This window comes from Pectinophora gossypiella, chromosome 19, assembly GCF_024362695.1.
Source record: "Pectinophora gossypiella chromosome 19, ilPecGoss1.1, whole genome shotgun sequence".
NCBI classification, from domain to species: domain Eukaryota; kingdom Metazoa; phylum Arthropoda; class Insecta; order Lepidoptera; family Gelechiidae; genus Pectinophora; species Pectinophora gossypiella.
Genome location: NC_065422.1, coordinates 9,970,262 through 9,987,919, shown reverse-complemented (window position 1 = coordinate 9,987,919; position 17,658 = coordinate 9,970,262). Strand labels below are relative to the sequence as shown.

At 39.3% G+C, this 17,658-nt stretch overlaps 1 protein-coding gene across 1 annotated transcript in view; it reads left to right on the top strand.

The window, feature by feature from the left end:
* Positions 1-17,658, top strand: part of LOC126375657 (head-specific guanylate cyclase) — a 143,891-nt gene that overhangs the window by 71,379 nt on the left and 54,854 nt on the right. Inside the window, exons 4-7 of the mRNA XM_050022707.1 lie at positions 10,189-10,271; positions 13,298-13,458; positions 15,014-15,225; positions 16,463-16,653. Coding sequence (XP_049878664.1) covers positions 10,189-10,271; positions 13,298-13,458; positions 15,014-15,225; positions 16,463-16,653 — 647 coding nt within the window. The remainder of the gene's footprint in view (positions 1-10,188; positions 10,272-13,297; positions 13,459-15,013; positions 15,226-16,462; positions 16,654-17,658) is intronic.

Below are 17,658 nucleotides of genomic sequence, written 5' to 3'. Positions count from 1 at the left end.
TCTGCATTGCAACCGCGAGAATTATATCGAGAGTTACCAGTAGACGCAACGAATGCTGTCTCCGTGGATAGAGATCGTACGGCTATTGGTCAATTAACACGTTCACTGTGTAACTGAAAATTAGATAGGTATCGACCCCTCACGTGCAATGTCATTTTTCAATAAACACACACACACTCACACATCATCAGCCCATTAACGTCCCCACTGCTGGGGCACGGGCCTTCCCTGTGGATGGATAGGGAGATCGGGCCTTAAACCATCACGCGAGCTCAGTGCGGATTGATGGTTATTAACGACTGCTAATGCAGCCGGTTTTTTTTGTGGTCACCCATCCTATGACCGGCCTTTGCGAAAGTTGCTTAACTTCAATCGCAGACCGAGCGCGTTTACCGCTGCGCCTGTTTGAATTTATATATTATACACAAACTATGGCAAGAAAAAAACAATTTGAAAAGTCTCCCGTTGAATTTTCGCATTTTTCCTAGTGCCCCACATATGGGACATGTACGTATGAGTTTCAAATTCATTGCCTCATATGTGGTTCATACACTGAATGTGTTAAAGTGGTTGCCGTGAAAGGGCTGCAAGCCTAGCTAACATGCTATGTAAGCGCGTCGCGGGATAAAATAAGGTCCTTGGTACACGCAACTGGAATCCAAAAGAAATATCTTATTAAGTATAGTAGAGCCAAGAAAAAGAAAAAAAAAACAGACGCATTTTTCATAAGAAATGAGAAAATTAATAGTGTAGCAAATAAAAAAAAACAACAAACAAAAGTAAAATGCGATTAGTACCCCGAGTCCTCAAGAGATGGCGCTAGTGGTATTTTAGAACGCGGTAACGAGATGTTTTTGCCGATCCAATAAGATAAACCTCATATATTCCAATTGTATTCTAATACCTACCTCAGTAGTTTTACTTCTACTATAGTAGCTTGCTCCGGTAACTACTATAACCAGGATAAAACTGCTCGTGGTTCTCAATACTGCTTCCGCCGTGTGCCAGCTTCTGCCTAGGACTAGCATACAAAGGGACAGTGCTCAGTTGTACGCGACGATTGTACGTAACCGCACAATAAACCGTTTCTTCACATCCCGGCTGTTTACTTTCCACTCGCCGACCGGCTCGACTTGGCTATAAAGGACCCCACTCACTACACTGGCGACCAACGCGGGCAAGCCTAGTCAGCCCCAATACATCACGAGATCAGGAAGACAGACCACCACTACTGTACAGACACCTCGACGGAAGATGGCTTTATCACAAGACCAATTCCGAGAACTGCTACAGCACAACCAGCAGCAGCAACGTGAGCTAATTAACGCGTTCACTTATGGGAAGAAGAAAGGCAACATGGCTGATTGCAAGGTGCATTTCTATGGCGAAAAGCAAGCTGAAGCCGTTGATGCATTTTTCTCTGCACTTCTACTTTTTAAGGACCTTGAGGGTATCAGTGACGACGATTTTCTGAAGGGCTTACCACTGGTCTTACACAAAGAAGCTGGACTCTGGTGGCGAGGCGTCAAAGGGGATATAAAAACTGTCTCCGAATTTGAGATACAGCTGAAGAATAAATTCGCACCCATGATGAATGCCCAAAGTATCTATGAAGATCTATACACCATCAAACAAGGAGCCAACGAGCCTACTGAATCCTTCCTTGATAAGAAAAAGTCGTTGTTTTCTTTGCTACCTGAGCCCAAGCATCCTGAACACCAGAAGTTAAATATGATCTACCACTTGCTCCGCCTGGACATTAGAGACAAAGCACCGCGTAATTCTTTTAATACTTACGATCAATTGATCGAGTCGGCGTACAATATTGAGAAAGTCTCGAGAGAGAAGAAGTCTACATATAGCACTAATCCACCTAATGTTTCTCGCAAACCTACAAAGATACGATGTCAGTTCTGCAAGAATCCAGGTCATACTATTGAAGAGTGTCGCAAGAGACTGAAGAAGGTAGTAAACGACACTACTCATCCTACATCTCACCAGGCACAAACTCAAGCACCATCACCATCGCAACCTAAGTTTTCGTGCTACGGATGCGGTACACCAGGCGTTGTACGTACCAACTGTCCTAATTGCTCAGCCAAAGCCTCTAAACCGATCAAAGAAGAAGAAGTTGGATTTTGCGCTCTTAGTGTCCACATTGAAACCAAGCCTCGACCAGTTATACCAGCTGTGATTGGCGGTATTAAAGGCTACCCATATATAGATACATGCGCTAAGACTAACGTAGCGTCTTACTCACTGTATCGTCGTCTATTGGCAGAGGGGCACAGATTTAGATCGGAACATGTTAACCTGACATTGGCGGATGGTATCACAAAGAAACGTACCGTTCACGTCGTTGATGTGGATGTCGAAGTGAACCGAAGAGTGTTCCAAACCAGCTTCATGGTACTACCCGAATGTAAGGACAACAAAACGCTTCTGGGAATAGGGTTTATAACCCAGGCCATGATGGTCCTGAACGTACCACAGTTCACTTGGTACTTTATTGACGACCCTGACGATGTGAACGAGTTGTTTACTGAGGACTTTGTCATATTCAACACTCGCACTGCAGGTGGAGCTAGGAGAGGAACCACAGACGCTGGAGGGATTTATGCGGCTTGTGCTCCAGTTACTACTGCTCCTGCGCCGATAAATATTGACCATGATGACGTCTCGATTCCGGAGACAATAGGAGATGCAAGTCTACCAGAGGATACTGTTGAAGAAGCAAGACCATATTCTTTGATACCGAATCAACCTCACCCTGCGAAACGGATAAAAATGTTATTCGATGGTTACTCGCCCATGCTGGACTACATGTTTGAAGATGCCAAGCAGAATGCACAAAGATTGGATGTAGATTTGTCACCACGCTCAAGAACTCTGTTTGCAGCTACTACAGACCATCGCACTGATGTAGGCATAAATGCTTTGGACATACAGCTACCACCAAATGACACGTTGAGTATTGACCAACAGGAACATCTAAAATGTTTACTTACGTCCTTTGAAGACGTGTTTATTCCCAATGGCGAACCTGCAAAGCATGTGGAACACATCATCAATACAACCGACAAAGGCCCTATCTCAGTTCCACCGTATCGGTTATCTCCACCCCGCAGAGAGATTTTACGTAAGCAAATCAACGAAATGGTACAAGATGGAATAATCGAACCCCGCATTACACCATGGGCAGCCCCGGTGGTACTCGTGCCCAAAAAGAATGGAGAAATCAGAGTCTGTGTTGACTACCGTCGACTAAATTCAATCACAGTGGCCGATACTTACCCTATTCCGAGGATTGACGATCTCCTTCACGAAGCGAAGCCAACACTATTTATGTCAAGCCTGGATCTAAAATCAGGTTACTGGCAAATTAAGGTCAGAGAAGAAGATGTAGACAAGACTGGTTTCATCACGCCTTTCGGGATATACGTGTTCAAGCGGATGCCTTTTGGCTTGCGAAATGCACCTGCGACCTTCCAGAGGCTTATAGATCGATTCCGCGTGACCCTAAATGACGTCAAACTCCTTGCTTACCTGGATGACCTGATTGTGTTCTCCACCTCCTTCGATGCACACCTCGCAGACCTGTCGAAAATATTTACAAAAATGCGAGAATACAACATCACGGCGAACTTGAAGAAATGTAGATTTTGTAGTTCGACTATAAAATATCTGGGTCACTACATTACACCATTTGGCCTAAAGGTTGACTCAGAAAAAACAGCTGCCATAGCTAGTCTCCCAGTGCCTAATAACCTGCGTCACCTACTCACCTTTTTGCAAACATGCTCCTGGTACCGACGCTTCATCTGTAACTTCTCTGCAATTGCAGAACCTCTCACCAAACTCACTAAGAAGGGCGCCGTTTGGACATGGACTTTAGAGCAGCAGAAGGCTTATGATGAACTCAAACATCGTCTCACGACTGCACCCATTCTGCGTCAGGCGGATGAGACTAAGCCTTTTATTATTAAAACTGACGCCAGCAGCTACGCTTTGGGAGCAGTTCTAATCCAGGGGGAGGGAGAAGACGAACACCCCGTTGAGTATGCGAGTCGCCTTCTGACCGCCGCTGAAAGAAATTATTCAACGACAGAAAGAGAAGCTCTAGCGGTTGTGTGGGCCGTTACAAAGTTCAGAGGTTACATTGAAGGAGTGCCAGTCGTAGTAATCACAGATCATCAAGTTCTGAGGTGGCTTATGTCCCTAAAATCACCCACCGGTAAACTAGCCAGATGGGCACTACAGCTGCAAGCATATGACATTGGCATACAGTATAAACCTGGCCGTACGAATGTCGTAGCAGACACGCTTTCACGCCCACCATGCACAGAAGAAAATAGAGCAGAATGTGGTACCTGTGCAGTCTCTGTTGATATGCCTACCCGAAGCCCTAGTGAGATCCGCACAGAGCAGCTAAAAGACGTGTTCATAGCCCGAATCGTGGAAGCACTGGAAAAAGGGAATAATGAGGACGCTACGTACTGGTGTAATAAAGGTTACTTACTCGACAACGGACTCCTATATCGTCTAGCACCTGACTCCGACTCAGAAGAAGCTCAGCTAGTTGTACCTGAGCATGAATGGGCGAATATACTAGCCGCCTACCATGATGACCCGATGGCTGGACACTATGGTGCCGAGAAAACCCATGCCCGAATTTCGAAGCGATACTTTTGGAAAGGAATGCGCAAATTCATAGAAGCGTATGTGCATAATTGTTTAGCTTGCCAACGCTACAAACCCAGTAACCTCAAGCCGGCGGGTTTGCTACAAACAACGACCATGAATAAGAGATTCGAGACAATATCCACTGATCTCTTCGGTCCACTTCCAAGCTCATCAGATGGGAAGACTTGGATAATGATTGTGCAAGATAATGCAACTCGATGGGTGGAATTATTTGCATTGCCAAACGCTACAGCAGAGACTTGTGCCGAGACTCTGATCAAAGAGATTATACTCCGATTTGGTGTACCAAGACGTATCACAAGCGATAATGGAACGCAGTTCATTAGTGCTGTAATGCAAAAGATGTGCTTTTGTTTAGGAATCAAACACAACTTCACTCCTGTCTACCACCCCCAGGCCAATCCAGTAGAAAGACGGAATAGAGATTTGAAGACGCAGCTCGGTATCCTAGTGGAAAGCCAACACAGTAACTGGCCAGAGAAGCTCCCGAGCATCCGCTTTGCTATGAACACCGCTGTATGTTCCTCCCTTGGACAAACTCCTGCATACCTGACGTTTGGTAGAGAACTCAGGACTATAGATGACATACTGCATGATTTTCGTCAAATCGTTCTCTCTGAAAACTTCATCGCTGAAATCACTCCTAAGCTGTTGAATATGGCTGACACTATGAAGAAAGCAAGAGAGGTACAAGAAATGAAGGAAGAAGCTCGAAAGGAATATTTTGATAAGAGTCGTAGAAGCAGTCCGCAATACCAAACAGGGGATCTGGTCTTAGCAAATGTTCACCCAATAAGCAGAGCTTCTAAAGGCTACAGTGCGAAATTCACACCTCGATGAGATGGACCATACCTTATAGTGGAACAAAGCGGGCCTGCTTCCTATAAACTTGCCAACACAGATGATCCTTCTTTTGTGATCGGCACGTACCATACCTCTGCGTTGCAACCATACAAGAGCACTGGAAGCGTACAACCATTGCCAGCTCCTGTACAGCCGCTTAGGAAGAGAGGACGACCACGCAAACAGAAACATTAAATTTTCCAGTTTCATCGTCGTGACTACTTCAGAAACTGAGGGGGAGGTTGTAGCAAATAAAAAAAAACAACAAACAAAAGTAAAATGCGATTAGTACCCCGAGTCCTCAAGAGATGGCGCTAGTGGTATTTTAGAACGCGGTAACGAGATGTTTTTGCCGATCCAATAAGATAAACCTCATATATTCCAATTGTATTCTAATACCTACCTCAGTAGTTTTACTTCTACTATAGTAGCTTGCTCCGGTAACTACTATAACCAGGATAAAACTGCTCGTGGTTCTCAATACTGCTTCCGCCGTGTGCCAGCTTCTGCCTAGGACTAGCATACAAAGGGACAGTGCTCAGTTGTACGCGACGATTGTACGTAACCGCACAATAAACCGTTTCTTCACATCCCGGCTGTTTACTTTCCACTCGCCGACCGGCTCGACTTGGCTATAAAGGACCCCACTCACTACAATAGTTTTTAACATCATTTGTGTAACATACTTTGTGTCCATTGTGCTCAATAAAGTATTTTATCTACTCCTAAGCGACCCATTGCCATAAGAGAAACAAGAATTTTATCTATCTATCGACTTTTCATATTCAAGTCGCGAGAAAGTCGATGCGTGAACGAGGAACCTTAACACGCAACTGGAATCCAAAAGAAATATCTTATTAAGTATAGTAGAGCCAAGAAAAAGAAAAAAAAAACAGACGCATTTTTCATAAGAAATGAGAAAATTAATAGTTTTTAACATCATTTGTGTAACATACTTTGTGTCCATTGTGCTCAATAAAGTATTTTATCTACTCCTAAGCGACCCATTGCCATAAGAGAAACAAGAATTTTATCTATCTATCGACTTTTCATATTCAAGTCGCGAGAAAGTCGATGCGTGAACGAGGAACCTTAACTGTCAAATTTGACAACTCGCGCTTTGACAATTACTCGCTCTAAACGCGCAGTTAGCGTGCTAGGGGTATTAAAAACCCAAGATGGATTATGCTGAACCATAATAGTAACAGGCTGACTTAATCACATAGTATTTAGCAATGAATATCGTAGTATATTATGTTAAAGAGAAGTAAATCTGTTTACACGTTCCGGTATCAGAGCGTCGCAAGGTGACAAGCTAAAATGTGTCCCTAACGTGACACATTATTTTTTGCCATACATTTTTCACACTAATAGGTCCAACGTCATGCAATACGACACTAATTCATTTTACTACCACATTTTGTATTATGATTACCTTCCCGCTCTTTAACGGGCATATAATTCAGCACAACCCCTATCGTCGACAGATGTGCCACGTCAAATTGACTTCTAAGCTCGTCTCTCGCCAGCCTATCCCGGAAGTTTAGCAACTTGTATATCTTGCTCGGATGACGATCAGCTGGACGCATTTCTTTGACTGTCACACCCGTATTTATTTATTTATTTATATAATAATTACAACTATATGTTAGGATAAAGACACATGCCCAAAGCGGTAACTTAGACCCATAATACACACTGGGTGTTAGTGAAATCGTAACGAATACTAAGGAAGAGAATTCAGACCATGATTCTGAGTTAAAATCAAGTGGAATTTTCCGTCGCCAAATTAATGATGTTTTTTATTATTTTTTAATTATTTTCAATTATATACTTTTGCGATCAAAAATTCCACTTGATATTAACTCAGAATAATGAGCTAAATCAGCCCCTTCAGTATTCGTTACGACGTCACTTACACCCCGTACCAGTACATACAGGTAGCCATACAAGTAGGTATGGGTGTTAGTGACACCGTAACGAATACTGAGGGGGATGATTCAGACCATGATTCTGAGTTGATATTAAGTGGAATTTCCTGTCGGAAAATTCATGAAAATTTTTGTGTTTTCTTGAATTATTTTCCATTCCATACTTTTGCGACGGAAAATTCCACTTGATATCAACTCAGAATCATGGCCTGAATCATCCTTCAAAGTTTTCGTTACGATGTCACTAACACCCTGTATACTTAAATTATTAATAATAATTAATAGTCCCGCCGTTATTAATTATTAATAATTTAAGTTTTTAGGCTTTCACCTTATCCACAGGCCTCCCCTCAATCAACCGGAGGGGTATGGAGCATATCCACCACGCTGCTCCAATTCAGGTGGAGGAGGTGTTTTTACGGCTAATAGCCGAGCCCAACGGCTTAACGTGCCCTCCGTAGCACGGAATCATCTTACTTTTTCGGACAATCAGATGATTCAAGCCTGAAAAGTCCTTACCAAACAAAGGACAGTCTCACAAAGTGATTTTGAAAATGTCCCCATCGGGAATCGAACCCGTACCTCCAGATCGTGAGCCTAACGCTCTAACCACTAGACCACGGAGGCTGTTTTAACCTTATTAACCTTGCTTTAACCTTATTAGGTAGGTACCAAATGTGGGTGCAAATTATCTTCCGGTACGTATGATTGACTGACTGTTACTAATGAGGAAGTGCTAGTAAGAGTAAAGGAAAAAAGACAAATATTGAGAGTTATTGAGGACAGAAAAAACAAGATGATTGGACACTTAATAAGACACGACGAATTTATTAAAAACGTCATAGAAGGGAAGCTACAAGGAAAGAGAGGAAGGGGAAGACCAAGAAGAGCTTACATGGAACAGATTAAAGAGAAGGCGAATGTCGTGTCTTATAAGGAGGTGAAGGAATTGGTCTTTGATAGACAAGAATGGAGAATGCTACGCCGACAAGAGCGTGGCTCTTAAATTAGTGATGATGACGTATGACTGACACCCTTTAAGACACTATGATCGTGAGCGGTATGTGTGTCTTTGTGTGCTTCCGTGCGTGCGTCTGAGGGTGCGCGCGCGGGCGCGTGTGTGTATGTGTGTGTGTGTGTGTGTGTGTGTGTGAAAGAGAGAGGGAGTGTGTGTATGTGCAAAAAACCCACACAATGAGAAAATATTTGTCAGTATTAAACAAGTTACCTCGCTTCGTTGGCCGTTAATTAACTTCTTCCAAGAGGATCATATTGAATTATCTCGGGTCTATAGATTTAATCGCGTAATACGTTGAGAGAATAATTTCTGATGTTACATTAATTTGATTGCTTCTTTTAATTAATTATATGTACATTTATACAGGGTGTTAGTGACATCGTAACGAATACTGAGGGATGATTCAGACCGTGATTCTGAGTTGATATCTAGTGGAATTTTCCGTCGCAAAATTCATGTTTCTTTTTTATTTATTTATTTTAATTATTTTCAATTCTAAACTTTTAAGATGGAAAATTCCACTTGACATTAACTCAGAATAATGAGCTGAATCATCTTCTTCAGTATTCGTTACGATATTACTTACGCCCCGTACAGGTAGCCATACAAGTACGTGCGGGTGTTAGTGACACCGTGATGAATACTAAAGGGGATGAACAGGAATTTCCTGTCGGAGAAGTCATGAAAATTTGGAGTTTTTTTCTTATTATTTATAGTTCCATACTTTTGGGACGGAAAAATCCACTTGATATCAACTCATAATCACTAACACCCTGTATAATATATTAATTATCTAATCGATGAGGATAATCTCATCAGATTCTCCTCTCTAATAATCAATGATGATTGATTCGAGGAGAATAATTACGCTGCTACGCTGGCAGTTAAGAAACTTTTAGACCTGAACAAATTTATAAAACACTTTTCCGAGACATTCGGGAATAAAACTCTTCTGTTTAGTGAACAAAAAATTAAAAAAAAAAAAACAAGCAATAATTAAATAAAATGTATTGTAGGAATTATCCATCCAACACTGGTGTTGTTATATCAATCTACAAAATGATTATATCTGTTTTTGTGTCTACCTCTGTTTGAAGGAACAAAAACTTTTTCTTGTTACTCGTAATATTTCATTATAATAATATCCTTTTGTATCTTTATACATTGTTTGTGTATCATACATAACCTTATGACCTTTATTTCACCTTATAAATAATAAATCCTTAATAAATGAACTATTGTATCATAATAACTACGAACATAGTTTTAAGGGCGTTGTTACTAACACTCTATGAACTTAAGTCGTCTGAAAATAAAAAAGTACTTCTATTTTATTTGTTTATTATGTGTTTTTGTTTCTTCTTTTAACCTGACCTGTCACTGGAATCGTTTTTCTTTAAAATTAAGGTCATATTAACAGTATTTAGGTAAGCGAACCCTGGAATTAAAACGGGATATACGAGGGGAATAAAAACTGAATTTATTATTATTTATATACTGTTACTAGCAATAAATTTACACACTCACACTCACACACACACACACACACAGAAGCTCACGACTATATCACAATTAGGGTTCAGTGATAAAAATAAGAAAATAAATTACTTTGAATCTTATTCATATTTATTTATACATATAGGTACTTACAAACTTTATAGAGGATTTAAAAAATATTGTTTTTTTTTTCAGGAGGAGATTACCAGATGATGTTAGGACGTGTAGAAATTATGCCTATTTACAAGAAATTTACGATGCGGTGCGAGCGACTGATAGTAAGTCCTGCTTTACTATATTTTAAGTATCGTAATTGCGTAATTCATTCATTCATAGGCATATTCAGGGTAAGCTCGTTCCACCATCGACCTCTTCTTCTCCTCGTGGAAGAACAAAATCAGGAGCAAACCCATCATTATTAAAAAAATAAATAAATACATATATGTATATATAATATGCTTAACGTCTTGTCGGTGTGCTATTCTACATAGATTTTCGTAAGCAAAGTCTTAGAACGGATTGGTATTCGATCACAGCTATCTCCTAAAGAACATTGTTCGGATGAATTTTGGAATATACGTATAAGTTTAAAATCTAAAACCCGACTACGGAAAAATCACGCTCAAATTTATTTGTCTCATACTTTTTAGAGCGTGATATTTCATTAGTCGGGTTTTGTTTTTCAAACCTTTATTATTATTTGTATTATTAAGATAACATGCTTCCTATACGTGTTTTATGCAAGATTTGGTGATGAATCCTACCTGGGATATATCTGAGCAGTTATAGTATCAACGCAATTATCGAGTAAATACAAGCCAACCTGCAAATACAACTTAATAATAAGTATATATTTGAAATGTGCAAATTAAGCGCTTTCATTTGATACAAAACGCAATACCATTCAAAAAGAAAATTCGTTCTCCGTTTATGTTCTCTAAAGGGCGCCATATTGAATTATATTAATATCGTGACGCCATATAGCCTATAACTACCGGACTATCAAGACGCTCATATTGACACCTCATTTATTAAATTCTGACAATTGGTTTAGAAGTTAGGTGGGAACAGACGTGCTTACACACATGCGAGTGTATACATACATAGTAATAGCGGTCAAACACATTCCTTTTACCTCGCCGCAGTCAAAAAAGCAAAATCAAATAAATATACGAGGAATTTATTATCTATTTTTTTTACTATTTTAAGGCTGACGGAACAGCCTTGTTTTAGCGATAAAATTAAATGGTGCCTATCATTCTCTACACACCTATATCTATATGGGTACAAGTATGTATAGAAAGTTCATACTCGTAAAGTTTTTGTTCAGTGCCGCGTTCAATTTTATGCGTATTTCTGAATTTAGAATTGCAAATTCTAATAACTTGTATTTTCTATGCGCATGTGCTAGTATTATCCAAACATTGACTAATCTGAGAGAAATTAGGCCAAAAAAACAATATCTCATTTGAAAATTAATCGTTTTTACGAAAGTTTTGATGGCGATACAAAAAGTTTGGGGTTCAAATGACGGCACCAAACTTCGCTGGTATTGTTAGCCGTTGTTTAAATAGGGATATTTTTCTCTTATCGACGTTACAACCTTTAGATTCTGTAATCAGTTTAAAATCAAGTCATAATATTACTGTTTTACAATCGATATCTGTGATAATCGATTCGCAAGTCGATGATTGCGTATTGACGATAAGTCACTTTTGAATATGGCGACGAAGCGTCAATACGCAAATATCGACTTTCGATTATCACAGATATCGATTCGCATATCGATTGTAAGACAGTAATATTATGACTTAATTTTAAAGTGATTACAATGCTTATTAACAGAAAAACGATAAGCACATCTGAGTAATAAATCAGACATGAAATGCAGTCCTACAATGATTATTTGACTGTTCGACCAACTGCAGTGATTTCCGCGGCCTTTTGACGTGTTTAGAATTTTAAGTGAGCTAATCAAAATGTGGTTTTCCCTCTGATCTCAACTAGTTGAACGAATATTCTATGTGGAAAATCAAACATTTGGCACGATCACGAACATAAAAACCGTATAGAAGTGAAGCCATTAATAAATAAGGCAAGAAAAAAAACCGCGATGTTAAAATACAGTATAGCTAAATTGTAACAATATTTGCATGCTAAATATTGTCGATCCGGAGGTTTGAATCCCGGTGGGAACATATCACAAAAATCACTTAGTGATCCCTAATTTGGTTAGGACATTACAGGCTGATCACCTGGTTGTCCTAAAAGTAAGATGATCCGTGCTTCAGAAGGCACGTTAAGCCGTTGTTCCCGGTTACTACTTACGGATGTAAGTAAGTAGTCGTTACACGAGCCATGTCAGGGGCCTATGGTGGCTCAATAATAACCCTGACACCAGGGGTGATGAGGTTGGTAATTCACCTCACAACCCACACGATAGAAGAAGAAGATTGTTGATAGCTGATAAGGAGGATCGTTTATGAACATCCATCTATTAACTTACCCTTTTCAAAAGCAAATAAAGAGTATTTATAGTTCTAAGAGAAGAGGCACGACGCAACGGCGACTCTTCAGGGAAGAAGACTGTGTCTTACGTCTCTTCCGTGTGTCTTAGGCTCTAGATAGACGGACCGCATTTCAACTGCAATCCAACCGCAAATTGCAGTTCAGGTGCAGTTGACACGACTGCAATAGAACTGCAAACCAACTGTGCAGCACGACTGCACGCCGACTGCAATTGAACTGCAATCGGACTGCCCGTTTGGTTTGCAGTTCTATTGCAGTCGTGTCAACTGCATTCAAACTGCATCGGAACTGTGATTTGGCAGTCGGATTGCAGTTGAAATGCGGTCCGTCTGTCTAGAGCTTTAGGTGTCTATTTGGTTGCATCGTCGATGTTTCCCCCTACATAATGTAGGAGCCTGTTAAACTTGTAATTCGTTCATCGAATAAGCGAGGTTGGAATGAAGTTTTAGACTTTTAAGCGGGATTTCGTCCAAAAAAAAGTTTGCATTATAATTTGTTGCCGGAAATAATGGGGTTGTTCAATTATTTTATTGTCAGTATAGGATTAAAACATATAATATAACATACTTACTATGTAAAATATAACGGAAAATTATTATTTTTTTAAGTAAGAGGGCGTCAAGAGTATGCAATAGATTTCCCTTATGAATTTAGAAATCAGAATCATTTATTCAACGTGATAATCATAGACAAACTTGTCGGCGGCCATGTTTTTAGATTATACCTAATCAATATTTTTTTTAATATGAATATAACAATATTTTTTTTGTTACAGGTTTAAGCACTGAAGCCTTTATGTCAAAGTTAGGGGAGTATTTAATATTAACGGCTTTTTCACATAATTGTCGGTTAGAGAGGGCGTTTAAATGTTTAGGAACCAATTTGACTGAATTTTTGACCACACTCGACAGTGTTCACGACGTTCTACATGACCAAGTAAGTTATATTTTAATATCATATCGTCACTGGAAAAGTAAAATTATGTAAACGCCAAAATAACCTAAAATAGCAGTCCATGTTATAATTATATACTGCTGGAAATTAAAAATGAAGAAATAACGTACTATTCCGTCGATGTCAACTAAATTAGATAGATGGTTAAAAAGTTATGATAAAAAGACGAAAAAGACTTTAAATGGATTTTTCTCAAAATGGCCTTTTGACGCTTACGTAATTTTGCCTTTCCAGTGACGATATACACTAACAGAGTTACTACAAAAGATAAACTAGGTTTGAAATATAGTCCGAGTCACGAAAGAAGTCCCGCGCCGCGGCGCTACTATCGCGGATTCTGCATGGAATTATTATGAGTTGTCAACTAGTTTCTTTAAAATCCGTCAACTTCTTTCGTGGCGCGGATAGTCATTTATATTTTTTTTATCTTAAGTCAAGGGCAGTGTCGAAGCGTCAATAAAAAACTTAACATTACAAATCAACTTTAAAGACCAGGGCGTAATACATACATTACTTTCCTTGTATCTCCGACAGGGTACGCAGAAGTGCATAAATAAATAGTATCGTTACCTATATGTGGAAGGTAGCGGGAAAGTAAACACTGAAGTCTTTGTAACTCACTATATTATTATCTTTAAATGAGTTTACACAGCACAGAGTATTAACACCTTAATATTCGGATTTGAGTAAAAAAGCTTTAAGCGACGCGCACCCACATCTTCCTCCATTTCTCTTCTGTCCCTTTTTTCCTTCATACCTCTCGCTCTTCACTCTGTTCTCTTTCACATACGTATATTGCAACTCTGTCTCATTTACCTGTCTCTCTCTTACTCGTTCATCTTATATTATCTTACTCTTTTATCTACACTTTCATACATCCCCTGTATACAGGGCGTTAGTGACATCATAACGAATACTCAGGGGGATGATTCAGACCATGATTCTGGGTTAATATCAAGTGGAATTTTCCGTCGCAAAATTTATGATTTTTTTTTTAGTTTACTACTTTTGCGATGGAAAATTCCACTTGATATTAACTCAGAATAATCAGATGAATCATCCCTCTCAGTATTCGTTACGATGACACTTACACCCCGTAGGTAGAGGTACATACGGTAGCCATACAAGTAGGTATGGGTGTTAGTGACATCGTAACGAATACTGAGGGGGATGGTTCAGACCATGATTCTGAGTGAATATCTATATCCCTCAAAGTTTTCGTTACGATGTCACTAATACCCTGTATAAGTAGTATACAGAGATGTATAATAAATGTATATATCTACTTTAAGGTCCAAATGCTGCCTTTTACTGAGGATTTGCCTCACTTCTATTAGAAACATCACGTACATTTTTAAGTAGCCTCTTGCTCCAGGATCGTTATTATTTAAAATGTAAATCAAGTCCTCTCAGCGTTGCTTTTGAAGGAACCAACCTTTATGATTTTTCTCTTATAAATGAAACTGTCTCGTAGAAACGAGGTCAAATTTATTATCGTTTTCTTTGACGAAAGCTCTTGATTTTATTTTGTTTTTAGGATGACGTGCAAAAAGATGAAACGACGGAGTATGAAGCTGCTTTCGTTTGTACCACGTCTCAAGATGACAAGATCCAACTACATCTTACAACAGAGAGTGAACCTGTGGCATATCTTCTAGTTGGAAGCCTTAAAGCCATCGCCAGCAGTCTATATGACACCCTAGCTGATATCAAACTGATCAGCTATACAAACGACCCAAGGAGATTTAGGTAAGTTCAGGTTTTAATGAGCATCAGATATAGAGTAACGAATCATTACTTTAAGGGCTCGAGAGGGTCTAAAACTGCTGGCAAGTAATAGTGGATTTTGCATATTTCATATAGAAACTTAATCACACAAGAGAAGACTTAGTACCTATAATAATAACCTTTAGTAGACTGGGTATAATAGAGAGAAAACTGTAGTAAAGAGATAACGTTCATTATTCATAATAGCTAGTCATAAGTCAATATCCTTAGGGCGTGGTCGGTGGTCAACTGGACACAAGGACCAAAACCAAAGACAACCTACCAAGCCACACCAACCAAACCGAGAACCTAAAGGCTATGACTTAGGACTAGCTTATGACTAATGGTAGGTATTTCTACATTAAAAATCTCGGTATTAGTACTAAAGTAGCTTCTTAAACACAGATCATCTTACTGTCCTTAACGTAACAAAAACTATCGAGAGCCTCAAATGGTAATTATTGACAATGTCTCCACTCAGAATCAAACTTTGGATTTCCAAATAGAAAACGAACATTCTTCCAAATTATAAACATAAAAACATACATAAACAGCCTATACATGTCCCACTGCTAGGTACAGGCCTCCCCTCAATCAACTAGCAACTGGAGGGGGTATGGAGCATACTCCACCACACTGCTCCACTGAGGGTTGCTGGAGGTGTTTTTACGGCTATTAGCCGGAACCAATGGCTTGACCTTCCGAAGCACGGAAAAAAGCATATAAATTATAAAGCATGCAATAATTAGGTGAAGACATTATTACCCTACTCAATCTGTTGGTGCCGATGCGTCGAGATTGGGCACTGTAATAGGTTAATAGCACATCGGGCGGTGCCATCGATTTTGCCTTGGAATTTATTCCTACATCCGATGCATCGGGTAGTGTGATAAAGCCTTATAAAACAATACAATATATAAAATAGTGAAATTAAATAGCTACACAAAAATACGTTAAAACACCATATCAGGCGTCAAAAAGCCCTTCAGAAAGCGAGCCCTGTCCGAACGTACCCATTATATTTTTATATTTTAAACTGTAATAAATAATTCATAAAACATCACGACAAAATTTTAATATGCTTCACTCATCACTAATTTAAGAGCCACGCTCTTTCTGGTGTAGCATCCACTCTTGTCTATCAAAGACCAATTCTTTCACTTCATTATAAAACACTTACTTACTTTAGTAATATGCTTACAAAACATTACTGCTTCAGGTACGAAATAAACGCAGTACCCCGTCGTCAAAGGTCTGACGACAACTGCGAGTCCCTTGGAGAGTCATCGACGTCGGGTCTCGTCGCGACGTCGAGCAAAGTGACAGACCTCAGGATCGGAGTCGCAAGCTTTTGTAAGGCGTTCCCTTGGCACTTCATCACTGATAGACGGCTCGAGCTTGTCCAACTTGGTGAGTGTTCAAATAGTAGAAAATTAGAAAGAAAGAAAGAAACGTTTATTATAAAGGGACACCACAGTAACAAATATAAAACAAATAACAAATATACAGGGTGTTAGTGACATCGTAACGAATACTCAGAGGGATGATTCAGACCATGATTCTGAGTTAATATCAAGTGGAATTTTCCGTCGCAAAATTCATGTTATTTTTTAGTTTTTTTAAATTAATTTCAATTCTATACTTTTGCGATGGAAAATTCCACTTTATATTAACTCAGAATAATCAGCTGAATCATCCCTCTCAGTATTCGTTACGATGTCACTTACACCCCATACAAGTACATACAGTAGCCATACAAGTAGGTATGGGTGTTAGTGACACTGTAACAAATACTGAAGGGGATGATTCAGACCATGATTCTGAGTCGATATCAAGTGGAATTTCCTGTCGGAGAAGTTATGAAAATTTTAGAGCTTATTTAAATTATAAAACACTGAGTAACACATAAATTACAATCAAAACACATAATAAAATAACTTACACGAGAAATACAAATAATTGAGTGTATGGACTGGTCAAGGATGGTGGTGGTGTCCTTTATAAAAGGGCCTCACTCAGCATAAGCCGCGGCGCGAGCCACGACGCTGGTATTCAGGGGGGTTTCTATACCTACATGAAACGACTTTTTTATTAATCTGTAGTAAAAACGATAACACATATTAGCGTTACTATTAGTGTTATTATTGTAGTCTTCTTCTTTTATCGTGTGGGTTGTGAGGTGGATTACCAACCCCATCAACCCTGGTGTTAGGGTTACTATTGAGCCACCAAAGGCCCCTGACATGGCTCATGTATCGACTACTAACTTACACTACTTACTTATTATAGTAGTGCATAATGTGTAGTAAAAAAAATATTATTAAAAATATAAAAACAAACGTTGGGGGAGGTCTCCATACTTATAAAATATAACCCAAAAATATTATTATATATCAACATCTTATTATAGCTCTA